General features: G+C 41.6%; 1 protein-coding gene across 1 annotated transcript in view; it reads left to right on the top strand.

The window, feature by feature from the left end:
- LOC107308835 (obscurin) overlaps positions 1–20,013 on the top strand; it is a 155,929-nt gene that overhangs the window by 99,607 nt on the left and 36,309 nt on the right. The window contains 25 exon segments of the mRNA XM_032442807.1: positions 941–1,213; positions 1,727–3,082; positions 3,505–3,783; positions 4,058–4,136; positions 4,474–4,592; positions 5,513–5,710; positions 6,019–6,051; positions 6,154–6,252; positions 6,698–6,916; positions 7,484–7,550; positions 8,701–8,720; positions 9,027–9,155; positions 9,928–10,067; positions 10,778–10,978; positions 11,273–11,355; positions 12,073–12,246; positions 12,693–12,852; positions 12,988–13,104; positions 13,700–13,864; positions 15,238–15,396; positions 15,936–16,113; positions 17,468–17,581; positions 17,938–18,105; positions 18,375–18,477; positions 19,059–19,188. Of these exon segments, the coding sequence (XP_032298698.1) occupies positions 941–1,213; positions 1,727–3,082; positions 3,505–3,783; positions 4,058–4,136; positions 4,474–4,592; positions 5,513–5,710; positions 6,019–6,051; positions 6,154–6,252; positions 6,698–6,916; positions 7,484–7,550; positions 8,701–8,720; positions 9,027–9,155; positions 9,928–10,067; positions 10,778–10,978; positions 11,273–11,355; positions 12,073–12,246; positions 12,693–12,852; positions 12,988–13,104; positions 13,700–13,864; positions 15,238–15,396; positions 15,936–16,113; positions 17,468–17,581; positions 17,938–18,105; positions 18,375–18,477; positions 19,059–19,188 (4,763 nt within the window).

Below are 20,013 nucleotides of genomic sequence, written 5' to 3'. Positions count from 1 at the left end.
TGGCATTAATAGTAAAAATTAAAAGTCACCAAGTTTTCTCTTAAGCTCAGCTTTGATGTTTTTGCAGCATAACTTCCAGTGTGCCAGCCGGACCTCAACAACTATATACGCTCACTCTGCCTGCAACAAATCCAAGGGATTTTGGGCAGAGATTCCCACACCAGGGATGGATGGCACTTGGATGTGGGTTGACTCATAAGGTCCCAGTCAACATCTCTGCATTTAATGCATTTGTCATGACTTAATTTTAAATATTACTGTCATACAAGCATTGGTAATCCTTCTTCTGAAGTAAAGATTTTATTTTAAATATTCTTTAAGCTTCCTGATATTTTTTTTCCAAACTCTTCCTAAATTAGCGTAATTATATACACATATTTTTAATCTTTCTGAGCAACCTGGTCTAGAGGGAGGAATCCCTGCTTATAGGAGGGGGGTTGGAACCAGATAATCGGAAAGGTCCCTTCCAACCAAAACCCTTCCCTGATTCTATGATTGGAATGAATACAACTTCTAACAACCTCTTTTCTTTTTTATTCTTCTTATTCTTTCATTGCATTTATATTTATATTCTTTCATTGCACTTCTAAGCATTTAAGATCTCCTGAGATCCATAGGACTGCTTGAATATTGATTATGATGGGTAAATGAAGGTCAGCAAACAAAACAGGAATAGGAAAAATGCAATGACTTTTGCATGTAAAGATTTAAATGGAACTGGTTTCACACCTAGCAGAGCTTGTACAGTTATTTTGGAAGTGCAAATATTGGATTCTGCCTGTGATTTATTTATTTTTTTCCATTTTCTTTGGCTCGTCCACAGCGGTTAAAGAATCTGTAAATGAACGATCATATGTTTGAATACTTTGTAGTGTGCTCTGGGATGCCTTAAAGTTCACGGTGTGTTCTTTCTGTTAATTTACCTGTTTTTCAATTACAGAGCCTTCAATTACCATCACCCATCCTTTAGTGGGTGGATCAGTCTCTGAAGGGGAGGTGGCTCGCTTGGAGTGCAAATTGTCTGGTGAAACCAAAGAGAATGTGACGTGGCTCAAAGGAAAAGTCCCGATACGAACTGGAGGAAGATATGAAATCCTCTCTGATGGAAAAAAACAGATACTCATTATTCACGCATTTAAAGCTGAAGATCAGGACACATACACCTGCATGGTTTCTCCAGAAGTCAAATCTGTTGCCAGCTTATGCCTTGAAGGTATGGAGCGTGTATTGCTGTGACGTTTAATCAATTCTGTCTATGGACATCTGGGGGCATCTCCATAGCGAGGACTGGAATTTGTTTTCTTTGACAAGCTATATCTAAAAACTGCAAATTATTCTTTTCTTACTCCTAGGTTTAACTGAGTTTGTTTTTGAGTCTCTGATCATTTTGAGCTGCTCAGATAAGATTTTCCCACGTCACACAGCACTTTCAGACACAGGTTTGGATTTGGGGTGGTCCGCTGCAGAGTCAGGAATTGGACTCAAAGATCCTTGTTGTCTGTTCCAACTTGGGATAATCTTTGATTTTATTTATTCAAATGTGTAGGGAATTAAAAACATGTTGTTTGGCCCTGGTTTATGTACGTTACTTGGATGTCGTAGGACGGCTGATGCTTAGCTAACTGCCACCAATATTCTTCTGTCCATACTCCAGAAAAATGTTTTCACGTGCTTTCTCAGAGCTTCCTCGTATGCTTTGTCATTTAACATCTTCAATTCTCCTCAGTTCCTACAGCGGCAATGCTAAAAGAGATTGCCAAGGAAGCCCCCCCTGCAAGTCAACAGGAGGAGCTGGTGGATGGCCACGTCCAGCCCAGTTTGCCCCCTGAAGCTGCACAGGAGGGAGACCTTCATCTCCTGTGGGAAGCTCTGGCCAAGAAGCGGCGGATGAGCCGAGAGCCCACCTTGGATTCCATCAGTGAGGTGCCTGAAGAAGATGAAAAGCTTCAGAAGCTGAGGAAGGAAGAAGCAGAGATGTCTCACTATTACTCAGAGGAGTATTCCACATGTGATGAGCTGGCCAGGACAGGAGAAGCAGATTTTTCTTTCACAAGTTCAGATGACGAATCTAGAGCTGGGACTCCTTCACTAGTGAACTACCTAAAGAAAGCTGAAAAGAGAAGTGTCAGTGTTACCACCAAGGTTCAGTCCATCTCCACAGGGAAGTTATGGAAACAGTGGGAGAAATCCAGCGTGGAGACTGTTGTGGCTTCCCCAGGTGCTAAGCCAGCTGAACCAGAAATAGCAGATTTAGATGATCCTTCTATGAACAACGCTGCTGTGAAGATTCAGGCTGCTTTCAAGGGCTACAAAGTCAGGAAAGAGATCAAGCAACAAGAGTGCCCAGTGTTTACCGAGACATTCAAAGACTTCTCTGGTGAGCCTGGGAGCACCCTGCATCTCGAGTGTGTGGCCCACAGCAAGAGTGACATGAAGGTCCGTTGGCTGAAGGATGGAGAGGAACTGTCAGACGGCCGCTACTATCACATAGACAACTACAGCGATGGGACCTGCTCTTTGATTATCACTGGCCTAGATAGGAAAGATGCAGGTAAATACACCTGTGAGGCATCAAATAAATTTGGGAAAGTTTCACACAGTGCGAAGGTGGTTATCGGTGCTGAGGAGCCTCAAGCACTTCCTAAGGTGAAGCCTATAAAACAAAGCACCGATAGTGAGACAGAAAGCTCCTCTGGCAGCGATCTGGATGATGCTTTCCGTAAAGCTGGAAGAAGGCTGCACAGGCTTTTCAGGAACAAGATCTCAACAGAGATGTCTGATGTGGAGGAAGAGCTCTTTGTCAGTGCAGACGAAGGGGATGTAGAGGTGGTTGACCATCAGACGTATCGTGAGGACGATCGGTACATTTACATAAAGTTTGAGGTCTTGTCCGAGGCAAAAACAGCCGCCACTCGTTTCAAAGAGATGTTTGGTGCCCTGGGGATTCCCGTGGAGATCGATATTTTGGAACAAGGCCCGAGGAAACTGGAACTGCGCATTGGGAAAGCAACGCCACCCACCCATGGCAAGTTTCCTCCACCAGTTCCGAGACCACCGCCGCCTTTGCTGACTTCTGACACAGGTAGGGTAAACCAGACTGGTTTATTCAGTGAAAAAGGTGTCTGGAGCAGATCAGAAAGTAGTCTTCTCATTCATGAAGTTATTTCTCAAATTGTTTAATTTTTGTGCAGATATTTTCCTGGAAAGTTTATATATAGGGAAAAAAAAAAAAAAAAAAAAAAGAAAAAAGAAAGGAATTTTTAATTATTTTTCATATGTGGGGAGAGGAGAAGTCAGCGACAAGGGGAGGGACTGCAAAGAATTCACTTACTTACAAAGCTGCTTTTTGCAGTAGAAATGTCCTCAACTATAATCGCATGGCCATCAATGAAGCACATCTCAGAACTGCCCTGGGGGAGAAATTATGTTTGGGCAGCAGTACAACTAAAATACATCTTCCAACAAAGCTTTTTCTTTCTTCCCTCCTAACTGCCCTGGCTTTAGCTCCCATGTTCCTGACCGAGCTCCAAAACCAAGAGGTACAAGATGGCTATCCTGTCAGCTTTGACTGCATTGTCGTTGGCAAGCCCCTCCCCACGGTTCGCTGGTTCAAGGATGGGAAAGCTATTGAAGAAAATGATCACTACATGATCAACGAGGACCAGGAAGGGTGCCATCAGCTGATCATCACAGCTGTGGTCCCCACTGACATGGGTGTTTACCGTTGCCTTGCTGAAAACAGCATGGGAGTGGCTTCAACCAAGGCTGAGCTTCGAGTAGACCGTAAGCATTGCAAAAAAACAAGCAGTGAATACTTGGAGGTGGATATAAGTTTTTCAAGAAAAAACACTGTCTACATCTGAGAATAAATAATGCATGTACATTGCCCACAAAATGCTACACTCCCAAACCTGGTGGGTTTCCTTGGGGGTTGTAGGATTCTGCTGCTGTAGTGTTGTGGAATCAGTCACTCACATTAACAGGGAAACAATAATCACAGTAACATGAAGGTTCCAAAGTTCAACTTAGAGACAATATTTCCTTCTCCATTTAACAGTGACCAGCACTGACTATGAGACAGCAGCGGATGCAACAGAGACATCATCTTACTACAGCGCCAAAGAATATATTTCAAGGTAAAGTATCAAACTCTGAACTCTTTCTTTTACCTTGATTAGGTAACTATGCATATTTATAGTAAGCCAATTTTCGCTGTATCTGGCATGACCTGATTAATGTAATAAAGGTATACTGACCAGCTGAGTTTTCAGATGAAATAAACATTCGTTTATCACCTTCATGGTGGTCTGAATATTTTTCCACAATATCTTTGCTTTTAATGTTACACGGTGCTGTATCTGCTGCCATGATTATGGATCACACAGACTGAATTAACCTAAAATAGGTGATCCTGATTCCTAACTCTTTGCTAGTTTGCTGACTTCCTTCTTTCTAATTCAAATCACTTCTTAGTCGAGAACAAGAGGAGTCTACCACAGAGGAGGAGCAATTGCCCCAGATCCTCGATGACCTTCATGATATTCATGTGGCACCTGGAGCACCGCTGGCTAAATTTCACCTGAAGGTGAAAGGTGAGAGGAGCCCACAGCACTGCCTGTTGTTCCAGGTTTGAAGTCAGGGTGAAGTGCTGAACAAAGTTTTCCATGTTCTCTTGGAGTCGTAGAATCAACAGAGGTTGGAAAAGACCTCCAAGATCATCTGGTCCAACTGTGCAGTTGTGCCCCCAGTTTGTGCACCTCACCCACCTTGTGCACAAAGCAGCAAGAACAACATCTGTGTGTTGATGAGCATTGGCTTTTATAGCACACTCAGGCACATTAAGTCACTGTTATGTGCCTTTGCTTGAATAGCTGATTGCAGGGACACACTCCTAAAAACTCAGTACAGTAAATTCTCTGAGCACATTATTTATGGAGGAATAATAAGGGACAGTGTGAGTGTTGTTTATTCTCTTTAATGAACAAAACAACCCTAGATGTACTGTATCAAGGGGGTCACCACTACACAATAGAAGCTGCAAAAGCATCCCAGTGGTGTTGCCTTTCCAAAGTAGGGAGAGGTGGAAATTCTCCTATGTTTGTTTGTTTGTTTCTGTTTTCTGCCTGTAAAAAAATGATGAGAACTGTTTTTGAAACTGGAACTGACACTGATAAAATCCAGAGGCATAGAACCACATTTTATTTCACTGAAGACTTCAGCTTTTGCCTTTGTGTGCATTACAAGACAGATATAAGGGTAACTTTCCCAATCTGGAAGGTGTTTGGATATGGAAAAGGATATAGGGAGGGCCAGCAACAGAAGAGATAGGAAAGAACTTTCACAAATAAATACAATTCCATTAATTTTCTGCCCGTTCTAATCTGGTAATTCTTCAGATCAGAATCCACGGGCAGAGCTGAGGACCCATCATCCACAGGGATCTGCCTGGTTTCAGATGTTCCCAAATCAATGATGGTAATTCACTCTTAGTGTCTGTATTGGCTTCTCACAGGGTACCCAGAGCCTCGTCTCTATTGGTTCAAAAATGGGCAGCCATTGAAGGTCTCGGATCGTATCCTGAAGATTGATAAAAGGGAGTTCCACTCACTGGAAATTCTCAATGTCACTAAGTCAGATGCTGGCCAATACTCAATATTTCTCATAAACTCTGCTGGTTCTGCATACTCGTCAGCCAGGCTGGTAGTCAAAGGTAGGTACTGGCCTATTTGGGGCACCCAATTTTCACCCGGCACTTGGTCTTGTTGAACCTCATCCCATTCACTTCAGCCCAGCAATCCAGCCTATCCATATCCCTTTGGAGGGTCTCCCTACCCTCAGGCAGATGGACACCACCTCCCAACTTGGTGTCATCTGTAAACTTAGTGAGGGTACACTCAATCCTAAGATTTCCATGTAATGTGTCCTGCAGTGGATAAGCACCTGAAATCATCTTTCTGTTTTTCTACCAACTGAGAGGTATTTGCATTTGTCATTTTGTTTCTTTCCCTTGTGTTGCAGATCCTGATGAGAAGGAAGAAGTGTCAGAAACAGGTGAGAGAAGCCATAGCAGGTGATGACAGAATCCCTGGGCAATTTTCAGTTGTGTGGACTCACACAGGACGTATCACCATGTTTCATCCATGTCATTTTCAGATTCCCACGAGCAGCTGATACCACCAAGGTTCCTAGAAAGGTTTACCAATAAAAAGGTGAAGAAAGGTGCGAGCATCACATTATCTGTAAAAGTTGAAGGTAAGTGGGTAGTTACCTAATCTCCCTGCACAACACTTGCATTGTACATCTTTATGACTCATTCTGGACTTTCTCTGGGCCCTAGTCATTGCAGCATATCTCCTACATTAATCTGAGGGCAGGGGCCATATTTTACTGTAACAGACTTTGCGTCTGCTGAAGGAAAACACATCTTCACTTTCATGTTCCTGTTTGTAAGAATAGGGATAATAACACTTAATGCTCTTATGAAGATGTGTTGATTAAGAGGTTTGTGTTTAGAAAAAGTCTTTATAAGTGAGCCAGATAAAGATTTATGCTCCTGTAGTAGATATATGTCGTAACTTATTTTTGGAGAAGCATCAGAAAACAAGCCAAAAGCAGCATTTATTCACCGTATGGCTCATGATTGTGTGCGAGTAATGCCGTTAGGAAAATTGAATTCAGTGCTTTGGTTTTTCTTCAGGACATCCACCACCAACCATTACTTGGCTGAAAGAAGAGTCTCAGGAAGACATCCTGTGGATCAAACCAGACACTCCTGGATATAAACTTGCCAGTTCCAATATGCATCACAGTTTAATCCTGTTGGATGTTAAAAAGAAGTACAGTGGAGCTTACACATGCATTGCTACCAACAAGGCTGGCCAGTCCATCTGCACTGCCAACCTAGAAGTTTCAGATGGTAAGTCATATGTTAAAGACACTTTTTCTACATTAACTTTCACACAGTTCCTAAGAGTGCAACTGATAAGGAAATTAACCAAGTCATAACTAAAATAAATACGATTTCCCTGAATTAGCAATGAATTTTCTTGCCTTGTCAGTGATGATGCTCTTAACTTTTACAATGTTTTAGATTTCTGAACCTAGCTTTGGTTAAAAGCAGCATCTTTTCTGTATAAAGAGCAGACAAGTCTGAAAAAGAACCACATTAACCACAAAGAAAAATATAAGACCATGTAATATCACTGTCATCATTTAGAAAAGTATCATCACTTATTGCTCCAAGAGCTACAGCTGCATAGCTTGAGCAGTGTGGGGAGGTGGGACAGCCCTACATCTGTGTGAGAACAGAGAGGAGCAAAGCGTTTGTGTTGCACAGGTGGTAGTATGATTCCAGCTGATGAAATATTAATGGGGCAGGTTCAGTCTGTCAGTATTCCCAGTAATCCATGTCTAGAAAACGTGTCTACAGTAAGCAGAACATCCTACGGCTGCTGCCCTCTGATTCTAAACCCTAATCTTGCAGTGAAAGAGGCTGAAGTCCTGACCCAGGAACGTGTGATGGTATCAGAGGCCATAATGACCACCCTGGGGTAAGTGGCTGAAGCAAAGCAGTGCAGCTGTCATCCTGCAGAAGTTATACAGTGAGAAGTGAGGGGCTTAGTGTCTACAGAAACAAGCAGACTACTTCCAAAGAGGATCCTGTACATGGATTCTGAATACCAACATCTGTAGTACTGACCACTGTCTCTGTGTCACTCATCTTTCTCTATCTTTAAAATGGGACTGGCCCTTACCAATAGTCCTTGATACTGGGCATACAGAGCATTTATTGATGGACACAAGCAAAACAGTTTGAGGTCCCATAAATGAAGCATGCTATACATGCAGTAATACATATGTCAGTCATTTCTTCACAGTTATCAAGGAAGATGGTGCAAGAACAAAAAAAGATTTCCTTCATTTTAAAAGAAGTCTTGCTTCTTTTTGTCCTTGCATATAACAGGGGGGTTGGAACTAGATGATCTTCAAGCTTCCTTCCCGCCCAAACCATTCTATGACTCCTTTTTGTCTCCTAACCAGAATGCCAAAAAAGATTAACAGGGTTAAGTTCTTCATGTATCGATAGGTTCTGCTCACTAACTTCTTGCCTACAAACACACATGAAGAACCTCTCAACTTTCCATTCTTGGCTTGGATATTGGGGAGATATGTTCTGAATAGTGGTACCCACCTGAACCCACCTTAGCTTCTACAGTGTATCTGCCCTAAAGGAATCAACCAGTTTCACTCCAGGTTGTCAATTTGCAGAACGAATTTCCCTTCCTAAGCATCAGTTTGCTATGTGGAATTGTCTGCCTCTCACTGACGAAAAAATGGTCCTAATTAAAAAGCAGAGTCCCAGTTGAACTAAATGACACTAGTCTGTGTTTCCCAAAGGTTTATAGCTGGTATTCCTCTATACATGTTCTGTTCACCATAAATTGTCTTTATCAAAGTTGATAACTGAAGCTTAGGAGATGGGCGGTTGAACTCTGAAAGTAAAAGTGCCTTTCTTCCTGTGTACAGGAGAGATCTTTTCTCATTTAGGGCTTATTGCTACACATTTTAATTTAACCTCTAATTCTGCTTTTCTCCTTTTCTTTTTTCTTTTTTTTCTTTTTTTTTCTTTTTTTTCTTTTTTTTCTTTTGTTTTTTCTTTTCTTTTTTCTTTTTTCTTTTCTTTTTTTTTTTTTTTTTCAGAGCTGTTCATTCCTCTGAAGGTAAGATGAACTTCTTTTTTTCTCCTACTACTGCCTTTCACATCTACAGCTGAGACGGCCTATGTCTGCCACGATAACAACCTTCTTTCTGTCTTTCTGTTCACTGAAATAACATCTTTTTGAGGGGACTATCTTCATGAGTGAATTGTTTGAAAGAAATGTGAACAAGCAGCATTAAAAGTAGGGGAGGTGAAGGAACTGAGGCCTTCCTTCCACAGAAGCTTTTGTTAATAATAATAATCATTATTGTTATCATTGACTTTCCAATGCCATGCTCCATGCACAATAGAAAACTGTATTTTCCAGGAGACCTCGAAGCTGGCAGGGAAGGTGTATCCAGAACCCCCATTTCATTAGCTGATGTCGGAACTGAAGAATTCTTCCAGAAACTCACCTCTCGTATCTCAGAAATGGTGTCTGCCAAAATAAGTCAGGGTAAGCAACCTGGCAAATGCAATTTAATTAGTATAGAACATGTAATGCTTTCTTAGTCACCATCTAGTCTTTAAGTATGAGGAAGATTTGTAAGGCAGATTTTGAGGCAGCCATCTTGCATAAGCATGAACAGTAGTAGATGTTTATTTAGTACCAAGAATTTCTAGTGAGAGGCCATCCAAACTGTCCCATCTTAGTCTACAGTTTTGAAGCAGCAATAAGCTATGACTATGGACTGAAACAGCTAGTATCCATTTTTAGCATCCAATGTTTATTTAAGTGAACAGGATTAAATATAGGCCCATGGGGGCATAAGGCAAGTTCAAAAAATAGAAGTTTGTTTTGAACATCTTAGCTTTGACGTGCAATGCTTCTGAGTCTGAAGGGAATCCTGCTTTAAAGATTTCCCATGTCATAATGTTTTTAGTTCCTAGGGGCATTTTTAGTTCAGACAAAGCTGAAAACTGTGTTTTTTTTATGAATGACATGAAAAAAATCTAGTTTGTTGTGCCCTTTTTCTTGCAGTAAATTTCTGCCTTGAAACAAAGGTGTTCTTTGAGTGTAAGGATAATGCACGAAGGAGGTGTATAGCCTCACACATAGAGATGTTCCACTGTTTATTCCACCTTATGAATCAGAAGGATATCACACTAAACAACCCAAGTGCTCTTCTTGGGCAATACTTGTGTTTTTAACATTGAAAATTATTATGTATTTGCTTGAGGTTCAAATAGATCTTAACTTCATACTTAGAGGTCTCTCTGCTTTTTAGCTACACTCCGAGTGCCAGGCGCAGAAAGTGATGATGAATCCAAAACTCCCTCTGCATCTCCTCGCCATGGCCGATCCAGACCTTCATCCATTGCTCAAGAGTCCTCCTCTGAATCTGAAGATGGGGATTCCAGAGGAGAGGTACGACATCTCCTTGGGTGGTGCTGTCTGGAGCCAGGAGTTGGACTCTCAATGGTCCTTATGGATCCTTTCCAACTTGGGGCACTCTGTGATTCTATGACCTGTAAGGATGAGTTTCACACAAGAAGAAAACCTCACTTAAAATTATCAGCCTCCAGGGTCTCCATCCCATTTTGGGGTGTACCTCATTGCAGTAGGTACATTTGGCAGTACAGTTTATGGGATGTACGATATAGAGTACAGTGAATCAGATTCTCATGGCTCACTCTGTGACCTTAAACATATCATTCAACTCAACTTTAATTGAAGTAAAGGCTTAATTTTCTGTGCCCTTGAATAGTTGGCAGAATAATTTTGATGAGAATTTCTTCCCATGGGAATAACAGTGAAAACTTAGTGAAAATCCAAATGTTTGGGATGTTTATATCAAAACATTTCTTAAAAAAAAGGAGAAAATGAAGGAAACAAATGGAACCTTTGACAATGTTGGCCATTCTTCAGGGCCATTCTTCTCCTTTGTCACAAAATTTACTCATTACACACAACCCAAACACTTTGGACAGCTTTGAAAATACGGTGTTCCAATTGCAAACAATGGTTCTGTTTTCCATAAAGGGGCTGGTAGATAAAACACAGATAAATGCTTCGGTTCTGCTAGTGTTGCTGTATTCACTTCAGAACTCCAAATAACTGTTGTTTCATCCCTGCAGATCTTTGATGTCTACATGGTCACAGCTGACTATGTGCCTGCTGTACCTGACAAGGAGGCCATCACTCTGAAGGAAGGCCAATATGTGGAAGTCCTTGATTCAGCTCATCCCCTGAAGTGGTTGGTCAGGACCAAACCCACAAAGTCCAGTCCCTCTCGGCAGGGCTGGGTATCTCCAGCTTACCTGGACAAGAGATTAAAGGTGACTGATCATGTTGTACTTATTTTCTATCTACAATGAAGTGGTTTGCTTGCCATTCATAGACATCTCTCTTGCACAGCCTGACAGGGAGGAAGCCATTGAAGGGGTCTTGATAGAGCTTTTTCATATTCTCCATGATTGCAGGGGTACCCGGGTTTGAAAAACCTTATCATCCTCCAAGTAATTGCAAACTTCTGCTTTAGTAGTTATTGAGAGTGGTGTGAGGGATATCATGCAGTGTTCACTGACGAAATCACTGTCAGATGAATGTCTTTCTTTTTTCTTGTGTTTTAGTTGTCACCAGAGTGGGGAACAACAGAAGTTCCCGAGTTTCCTGGAGAATGTGTTTCTGAGGATGAATATAAAAGGAAGCTTAGGTAAGCTCTTGTTGTTTGATATTTGCAGTGCTGACTCTTGTTGTCTTTTGATGTAACATAAATGGCATTGAGGTAGTCCTGCCAGAGCTGTTCCTCTGAGATCTGCCATCCACTCTTTTCAAGACTTAGAATTTTTGATGTTTGAGTGATTTCTGCCATCAAAATGCCAAGGAAAATTCCAGGCAATCTAAATGATACTGGGAGACTTGAAAGAGGGATTTTAGTGATGGAATTCTGGAGGCTCTATATTTCACACACACAAAAAGCCCAGACAAGTTTACAGTTTAGTACTTCAGTGTGCTCTATCTCTGAGGATATTTTCTAATAAATAGTGAAAGCTCTCACAGAAGCCCTGCTACAACCTTGTGTTAATCTCTTGTCGTGCACCACGTGCTGAGTGTTCTATCACTGCATTTTTTGAGGCATAATGTGGCAATGAAGTTGCTGCTATCTACTTTACATGGATTCTTTTGTCACTCATGTTCTGTTCCATCTGCCCTAGCAGTAGATACCTGTGAGGTAGGGGTAGGTGTCCCAACATAAGCGGGGTATCCAAGTTCCCTTTGTGATCAGATCCCTTACAGATCTGTTTAGCTCACTCCAGGATATCTATTCCTCTTATCAAATATCACTGCTTTCATGACAAAAAGCCTCTCAGTATGTTGAGGATAATAGTGATGACTGTTTTTTCTTTTTGCTTGTTCATTTCCCCTTCAGTGTTCTTATCCAAGAGCTGTTGATCTCAGAAGAGGATTACATTCAAGATCTACAGTTCCTCCAGACCCATCACCTTAGGTACACTGAGACCTGTCCCAGTGTCCCAGGAGCTATTGCCAGTCAGAAATCCACCATCTTCAGAAACATTGATGACATTACTCACTTCCACTCCAGGTAGGCATCTTACACTACAGCGCTGTCTTCAAAGGGACACATTCATATAGAACTGATACCAGTGTTTATGCATTTAAACACACCCAGATGTAGCAAGCTTCCCATGTACCACCTCATGCTACAAAGCATTTGTCTACCACAAGATATGATTTCCTGAAGATCTACTGTTCAAAAGTGAATTCTCAAAGTCTGGTCTGGACTACTCTTACTTACCAAGGAAAGAAAGTGTTGTACAATGTCTATGTGAGCTAGGCTTTCTAGTTCTGAGAGGGTTCCATGAGTTCTTCTCATGAAAAGGCATTATTTTTATGGAAAGCATCCATGAATAGCATTTTATGAATAGTATCCATGAACAGCTGAGCTTGTGCTGATTTAGAGATCAGGCTCTGTTCTAGCATCATTGCATCGCCTTCTCCTCAGGTATCTTTTTCTTTTTTCTTCCACAGTGTCTTCCTCCGAGGCTTGCAGAAATGTGACACTGATGACGATGTCGCCATGTGCTTTATTAAACACGAGGCAGAATTTAACAAGTACATCCAGTACCTGGTGGGGCGGGTACAGGCAGAGTCGATTGTTGTCAGCAAAGCTGTCCAGGATTTCTACAAGGTAAACAGCAACCAAAGCACCCCTTGAACCTGTGTGAAGATTTACTATATGAACATTTTTCCAAGCATAATCCTTACCACTGCTATTTATAATAATAATTTATCATTCTTCTATGTATTTATTTATTTTTTTCAGAGATACACAGATGAAATTTTAATGAACGAAGATCCTTCACAGACACTCATCCCACCATTGCAGCACTATCTGGAAAAACCCATCAACAGGATTCAGCAGTATCAGACTATTATCAAGGTGAAGAACATACGCTATGCTTGTTTCTGGTAGCTTTATGTTCTGCTTTGTGCAGCCTGTGGGGAAAAATCCTTCTTTATCTTCTGTTCCTTGGCTTCCTTCTGATGTAACTACTGCCAAAAGCTTGAGTAAATTGAAGCAGTAATCACTGTCAGTGATGGTACCCTCTAAATAGTTTTATGACTTTAAGTCCAGATGAAAGTTCACAGTTTCCAATGCCACAAACCAACCCCAACCCCCAGACCACAGACAAAAGCTTGAAAGCAGCACTTTTCAATAGTATTTTTCATGGGAAGTAGCACAAGTGTACCCCGACATAAGACCGTCTTGCCAAAAAAGCCAAAATGTACCTTAACTGTACAGAACTGAGCAGTTTGGATAGTTTGAAGAAGGATCAGATTAATTACTGCTAAAAATAACTTCTGTTTCATACTTTTCTATCCTCTCGTATTTCTATCTAATGTCTACTCTTAGTTTAGCATTGCCCCATGAATGACATTGTCAGGGTAAGCACCAGAAGAACTACAACAGTTACATATAGGATTGTACTTATTTGTTCTCACTGCTCAGTAATATTCACATTGTTTACCTACAGGAATTAATCCGAAACAAAGCAAGAAACAGCCAAAACTGCACTTTGCTGGAGCAGGCTTACGCCATCGTGTCTGCACTCACCCGAAGAGCAGAAAACAACCTCCACGTCTCACTCATTGAGAACTACCCAGGGACCTTGGAAAGCCTTGGTGAACCCATCCGACAGGTAACTGACATGTGCACCTTATGTCCTACCAGATGCTCCATTAGAAGCTCCATATCTGAAACAGAGTACTTGTTTATTGCCTTTCTTGCTCATCTGTGTGACACATCTCAGTAGGTAGGAAAGATGAGTCTACTGGCTTGACAAAGGCTTAAAGAACAAGAGTACAGATGCTTATGGGCCAGCTCACATGTGATGTACTTATTTCCTTGTTCATAACTCTCATCATGTAGGAAAGGATCTGATTTGCCTCCTCCCTCCCCCCATGATTTTTAAGTATGTTATTCCTTCTTCATCCTCTCCTATCATGGCCAAAGTGCATGGAACAAAGTGGACCAATTCCACCTTCTTTTGAAGAGTCTAGTTTGCAGGGCATGTCAGTTCAAGGTAACATAACATACTTTGTACATTCTCCAGTGAAAACCTGTGATCAGTTTATGTAATTTCAAAACTATTCATATATCTTCAAAAGCTTTGCCAGGTGACTCGTGGAATAGCAGCAGAGGGAAAGATAACCTATCTATTAAGAAACCAGTGTAGGACTCCAGGGGAGGCTTTATAGCTCTCTACAATGACTGGAAAGGATGCTGTAGCAAGGTGGGGGTTGACCTTTTCTCCCAGATAACAGTGATGGGATGAGAGCTAATGGATTCAGATTGCACCAGAGGAGGTTCAGGTTGGATGTTAGGAATAACTTCTCAGAAGGAGAGATTAGGCACTGGAAGAGGCTGCCCAGGGAGGTGGTGGTGTCACCATCCCTGGAGGTCTTCAAGCACTGTGGAAATATGGCTCTGAGGGACGTGGTCACAGTGGGCACAGTGGAGGGTTGGGTTTGAACTTGGTGATCTTAGAAGTCTTTTCTAACCTGAATGATTCTTGACTTCTACAATGCTTGCTCAAATTCCTGTCTCTTTGTAGACTTACTGCATCACGTGGGTCATTTACTCTGCCTCTTTGTGTCCCCTCTCTTTCATGAGAACCGTAGTGTTCTGTTGGGTAGAGTTGTAAGGTTAATTACAGCAATTGTGGGACAGTCTGGTACAACTCAGCTGTCTGCACTTAGACACCTGATAACAAAAGCCCACTGAGTCACACTCCAGATGTGCCCACTTGTCCCAGCTGGTGACAGGGGGAGCCCATCTCCTGGAGTTCATGAGGATACAGAAAATGAACATCCTGCTCTGGTGAAGGAGATCAAATGAGCGTGTAATAAACCACGTTGTAATAAAACAGTGGTGCATAAGATAAGGATGTAATAGTAAAAAATTGTTATCTCTCAAAAATTTATTATCTCCCTGCTTAAAAATGGCAGTGTGATATCACCATGGAAATAATTCTAGTTGCCACTATTTGATCTTTCTTATTTTTCCTGCCAGGGCCACTTCATTGTGTGGGAAGGAGCTCCAGGAGCTAGAATGGCATGGAAAGGACACAAAAGACACGTCTTCCTCTTCAGGAATTATCTTGTGATCTGCAAACCAAAGCGAGACACAAGGACAGACACCTACAGTTACATCTTCAAGAACATCATGAAGGTCAAGCATATAAAAAGCCTTTTAGAGTCCTTGACAAACCCCACTGCCAACCCTACAACATTAGACTCTGGGGCAGTTATCTGTCCCACTCTGAGATACCCTTTAATAGTGGACATGACTTTCCTTAAATATAATAATTACTGCCAAAAAAAACCCTTTTATTTGCTGTTCAAAAGTCAGAAATACCAGGGGAAGGAAGTGTTGCAGAGTGACTCTGGTTGCTGTTCAGACAAAGCCATGCTGCATTTCTCCATCAGTCTGACAATTACTCTAATTTCCTCTTTTGCTGTTAGAGCATCTAATATAGCTTTGATGGGAGTGGCATAAGTAGTGTCCACAAAAGAACACTGACAGCAGGAGAGTTGCAGGTGTTTAATAAATGTTTCCATTTAAAACCTGTATTGATGACATTTCTGGCTCACAAAGGTCCAGTTCTGAGTCGTACTAAACTGTGAGATTTCAGTTCTGGCTGGAATGCAGTTCAACCTGAAATGAACAAAGGATTTGTGTTGACTTTCCTGCACTCCTCCTGTTTGCAGCTGAACAACATAGATGTGAATGATGTTGTGGAAGGGGATGACCGCGCCTTTGAGATCTGGCACGAGCGGGAGGACTCAGTCCGCAAGTACCTCCTTCAGGCTCGTACCGTGAACATCAAGAACTCCTGGGTGAAGGAGATCTGTGGCATTCAGCAGCGAATCAGCCAGCCTGTCTGGAGTGAGTATGGCTCACCAAAGTAATCAGCTTTACATGACAGAGGTCCCAGCGGACCTGTGTGATTTGGAGGTAATAGCAGAGCAAGTGAATATCCTTCTTATTACTCTTCAGTGTCCATATGCCAAATATGTAAAACACAAGGTGATGAGCTGAGAAGAGCTGGCTGTTCCACTGCCACTTCAACACCCCCCTTACACAGGTTACCTTTGAGGATCAGCCACAGGCTGAAGTTCTGTCTTCCTATTTAGACATCCTTGCCAATAGAAGGAGGGTTTTCCAGCACACAGTCATGGAACCTCAGAATCACAGGGGTTGGTAGGGACCTCTAGGGATCATCAAGTCCGACCCCCTGCTAAAGCAGGTTCCCTAGAGTAGGTTGCACAGCAGTCCTGAAAATGAAGAGAGGAATGCAATACTAAATCACCTAAAACATGAATTGCAGTTGGCACTAGAGGTGAATTTATTCTGGCAGGGATTGCAGGAGGGTAGACAGCCACTGGACTTGGTGACAAAGACCTAAGACTACTCAATTGGAAAGAGCCACAAGGTCTGAACCAGAGCCCTGCTTCTAACCTTATAAAGGCCCTTGTTACTTCATCAGGTGTCAAACACTCCACCCTCAGCTTCTGCTTACATTGCTGCGCCTGGGCACATGGATTTGCTCCAGATCGTCATGTTTTCATCCAGGTTGCTTCATCCTCACTGTCATTTCAGGCCAATTTTTAATCCACAATTTTTTTTTCAACAGTTATAAGACTTTTATTGTCCAGATATAAGCTAGAAAAGGCATAATTTGGACCATAGGAAATATAACACTTTAAAGTGTCAGAAAAGAATTGGTTTTAGTATGTATATGCTGTAAAGAAAAGAAGTGTGAACTCTTCATTGTTGTGCCTTTAGTGAGAAGAAGACTATAGGAACACTATTACACAGTTTTACGTGGTAGGAATAAGTCATAGATTTGGCTGTATGGAGACCAACAGAGTACTTGTTTGGCTATCAAGGGTTTATTTTAACTGGGGAATTACTTTGGCAGCTTTGCATGTTTGAATAATGGATGTGCTTGCTTACACAGCCAAAAATACTTCCATGCCAGCAACAAGTTCATGTTTTTATGGCCCATCTTTAGAGCCAACAACAAACATGTATCGGGCTGAGTTTATTCTCAAGTAAGCAAGAACAGCATGTCACATTCTATAATGTAATGAAAGTCATTACCTGCTAAAAATTTCCCAATTCAGCTTTCCCTTCTGAACCTCACAGAATTCCAGAAATGCTGCCTATTGTATTACCTTGCAGCAGCCATCCCACAGACCTTATCCTCCTCAGGGCTAACTTGTTGATTCTGTTTCAGTTCCTCCAGACTTTGAGGAAGAACTGGCAGACTGTACAGCCGAGCTGGGAGAGACAGTGAAGCTGGCTTGCAAAGTGACAGGAGCTCCCAAGCCATCAGTCAGCTGGTACAAAGGTATGAGAAGCACATCAGGAAACACGTACTCCAGGTTTCTTCTCTCTGTGCCAGGTTGTCAGTGGGTAATCAAAAGGCTGGTCACATAGAAATAACTAATTCTAGCCTTCCTGTTGGCTGAAAGTAATATAGATCTTTCTGTGACAAATAATTTACCCAAATTGTGATTTACATACATGAAGATTTTCTTTTGAGGGTGATGAAGAGCTCATTCCTCAATTGATATCTGAAAAGCAAATGCAGCTCTCGTTCCTCTGAAGTGGAAATAATGGATAAAATTCCCATGGAGAAAACATAACTGATACATAACTATTTTCAAAGACTTTTTTTTTCCCTTTTTTTTTTTTTTTTTTAAGATGGAAAGCCAGTGGAGGTGGATCCCCATCACATTATCATAGAAGATCCTGATGGCTCCTGCACATTGATCCTGGACAACCTAACAGGCGTTGACTCAGGACAGTACATGTGCTTTGCTTCCAGTCCTGCTGGAAATGCCAGTACCTTAGGAAAGATCCTTGTTCAAGGTAAAGATCTGCACAGATGCGTTGTTTCAAAGGGCAATGTAATTCCCTAAGCATGAATATGAAGACATTCAGGAAGTTCTGTATAGCATGCAAGAGAAATTAACTTTTCTTGAAGATAAAGTACTAGTGAAATCTCAGGTCAAAAATGATGTCTTCACTGCCTTATGCGCTGAAATCCTGAGAATTATCTGGTCAGGGACGCATCCTTTGTACCTGTTAGAGCACTGTCATATTGTCAGCTGTTCACTGCCTTTAATTTTGCTTTGCAGTGCCACCACGGTTTGTGAACAAAGTTAGAAATGCTTATTTTGTGGAGGGTGAGGATGCTCAATTTACCTGCACTGTCGAAGGAGCACCGAGGCCTCAGATCAGGTCAGTTCCTCAAGTAGTTTGGGGACAAATCCCGCACTCCCATTTTGTATGGTCAGAAGACCCTCCCTTCTTCTTTTTCCCAAGTCACGACCTTTTCTTCTCTGAGTTTTCCACCTTATTACCATCCCCTTGCTGGCTCTTTCCAATCCCATCCTTCCTTAGTTTCTCAACCTTTTTTTCTAGCTAGAATCTGAAACAATACTTACAGATAATGCTTAGATATAAAAATCTCATGCCCTGGCAATGTTTCATCATTGCTTTATTCTCCTCGTCCTATACTTGAATTGAGCGAACCGTCTGGGATAATCAGACAGAAAGCTCAATATAACTTATCATGATTAGAATCACATTTCCCTGCATTGGCTGATGAGATTTCTTGAGGAAGGTCTCTGCACCCCACGTGGTTCAGTATCCACATGTGATCTACCTTTCTGCATTACCATCTTCCAATAAACAAGCATTTGTCTAATGATTAACTGCTGAGTTGTGTGCCCACTGATCTGACAGATGGATCAATGAACTGGGAATCTCTTGACACTGTTTATTTTTCCTGGCTCATATGAAGTGTTTTCCCTATGCAGATGGTATAAGGATGGCACACTGTTGAAGGACTCAAATAAATACCAGACTTTCAGTGAACCACGGAGTGGTATAACAGTGCTGGTGGTCAAGAACCCTTCCAATGAAGATATGGGACACTACGAATGTGAAGTAAGTTCAGAGAGATTAAGACATCTGCTGATATTATGTAGACTGGAGAAATCACTGCACTGAGATCCATTGCATGAGATCAGTGACTGAGAAATTGTTGCTGCATGCCATATAAAAAAACTGATACAAGTCAGGTTCTCCCTAGATCTGGAACTTGAATGTCCAAAAGCCTGGCATGACTCTGATCTGAGAGTTTGGTTGTTCAATTAATGATAGAGCAAGCTTATTCTGGAGCTTAAATCCACATCTGTAGAAATGCATCTTTTGAAGTTTGGGATCATTCTGGTGTGATTATTTTCTCAGGACCACCTTTAAACTAGAACAAACTTATATCACTACAAATCCAAAAGGAAGAAGTAAATAGAAATGGAAAGCACTGCCATTCCTGTGCATGGGGCTCAGCTTATAGCATTACATAATTTTTCCATAGATTTTTTAATGTGATCTGATCCAATTTAAAGACTTCTACTGGAATTTTATCAAAACCACATCACCTGGCTTCTGCCATTAGCTAAGATCCTAAGATCCAGCGTTGCCTTGGTTGAGTAAGACTCAGTAGACTGAAGGATGATTAGGAGTAAAACCAAAACAACACAGCTGTTTAACACAACTGTTTAACTACCACTTAAATGGCAGGAATCTGACCTCAGAGATAGTTACCTTAGGACCAAATCACAGAGCAAACAATGAGTAACTAAACTACCTGTTATGCCATAACTTGTCTGTATAAGTCATTCATGGTAAAGCATTATAATGAACTTAATGAGCAGCATGTGTTCATTGAAACTGTACTCAGATCTAGGGACACAGATTCATCTGTTTCTG

Source organism: Coturnix japonica, chromosome 2 (genome assembly GCF_001577835.2).
Source record: "Coturnix japonica isolate 7356 chromosome 2, Coturnix japonica 2.1, whole genome shotgun sequence".
NCBI lineage: Eukaryota > Metazoa > Chordata > Aves > Galliformes > Phasianidae > Coturnix > Coturnix japonica.
Note: the sequence above shows the minus strand (reverse complement) of the source record. Positions and strands in the feature narration are given on the sequence as shown.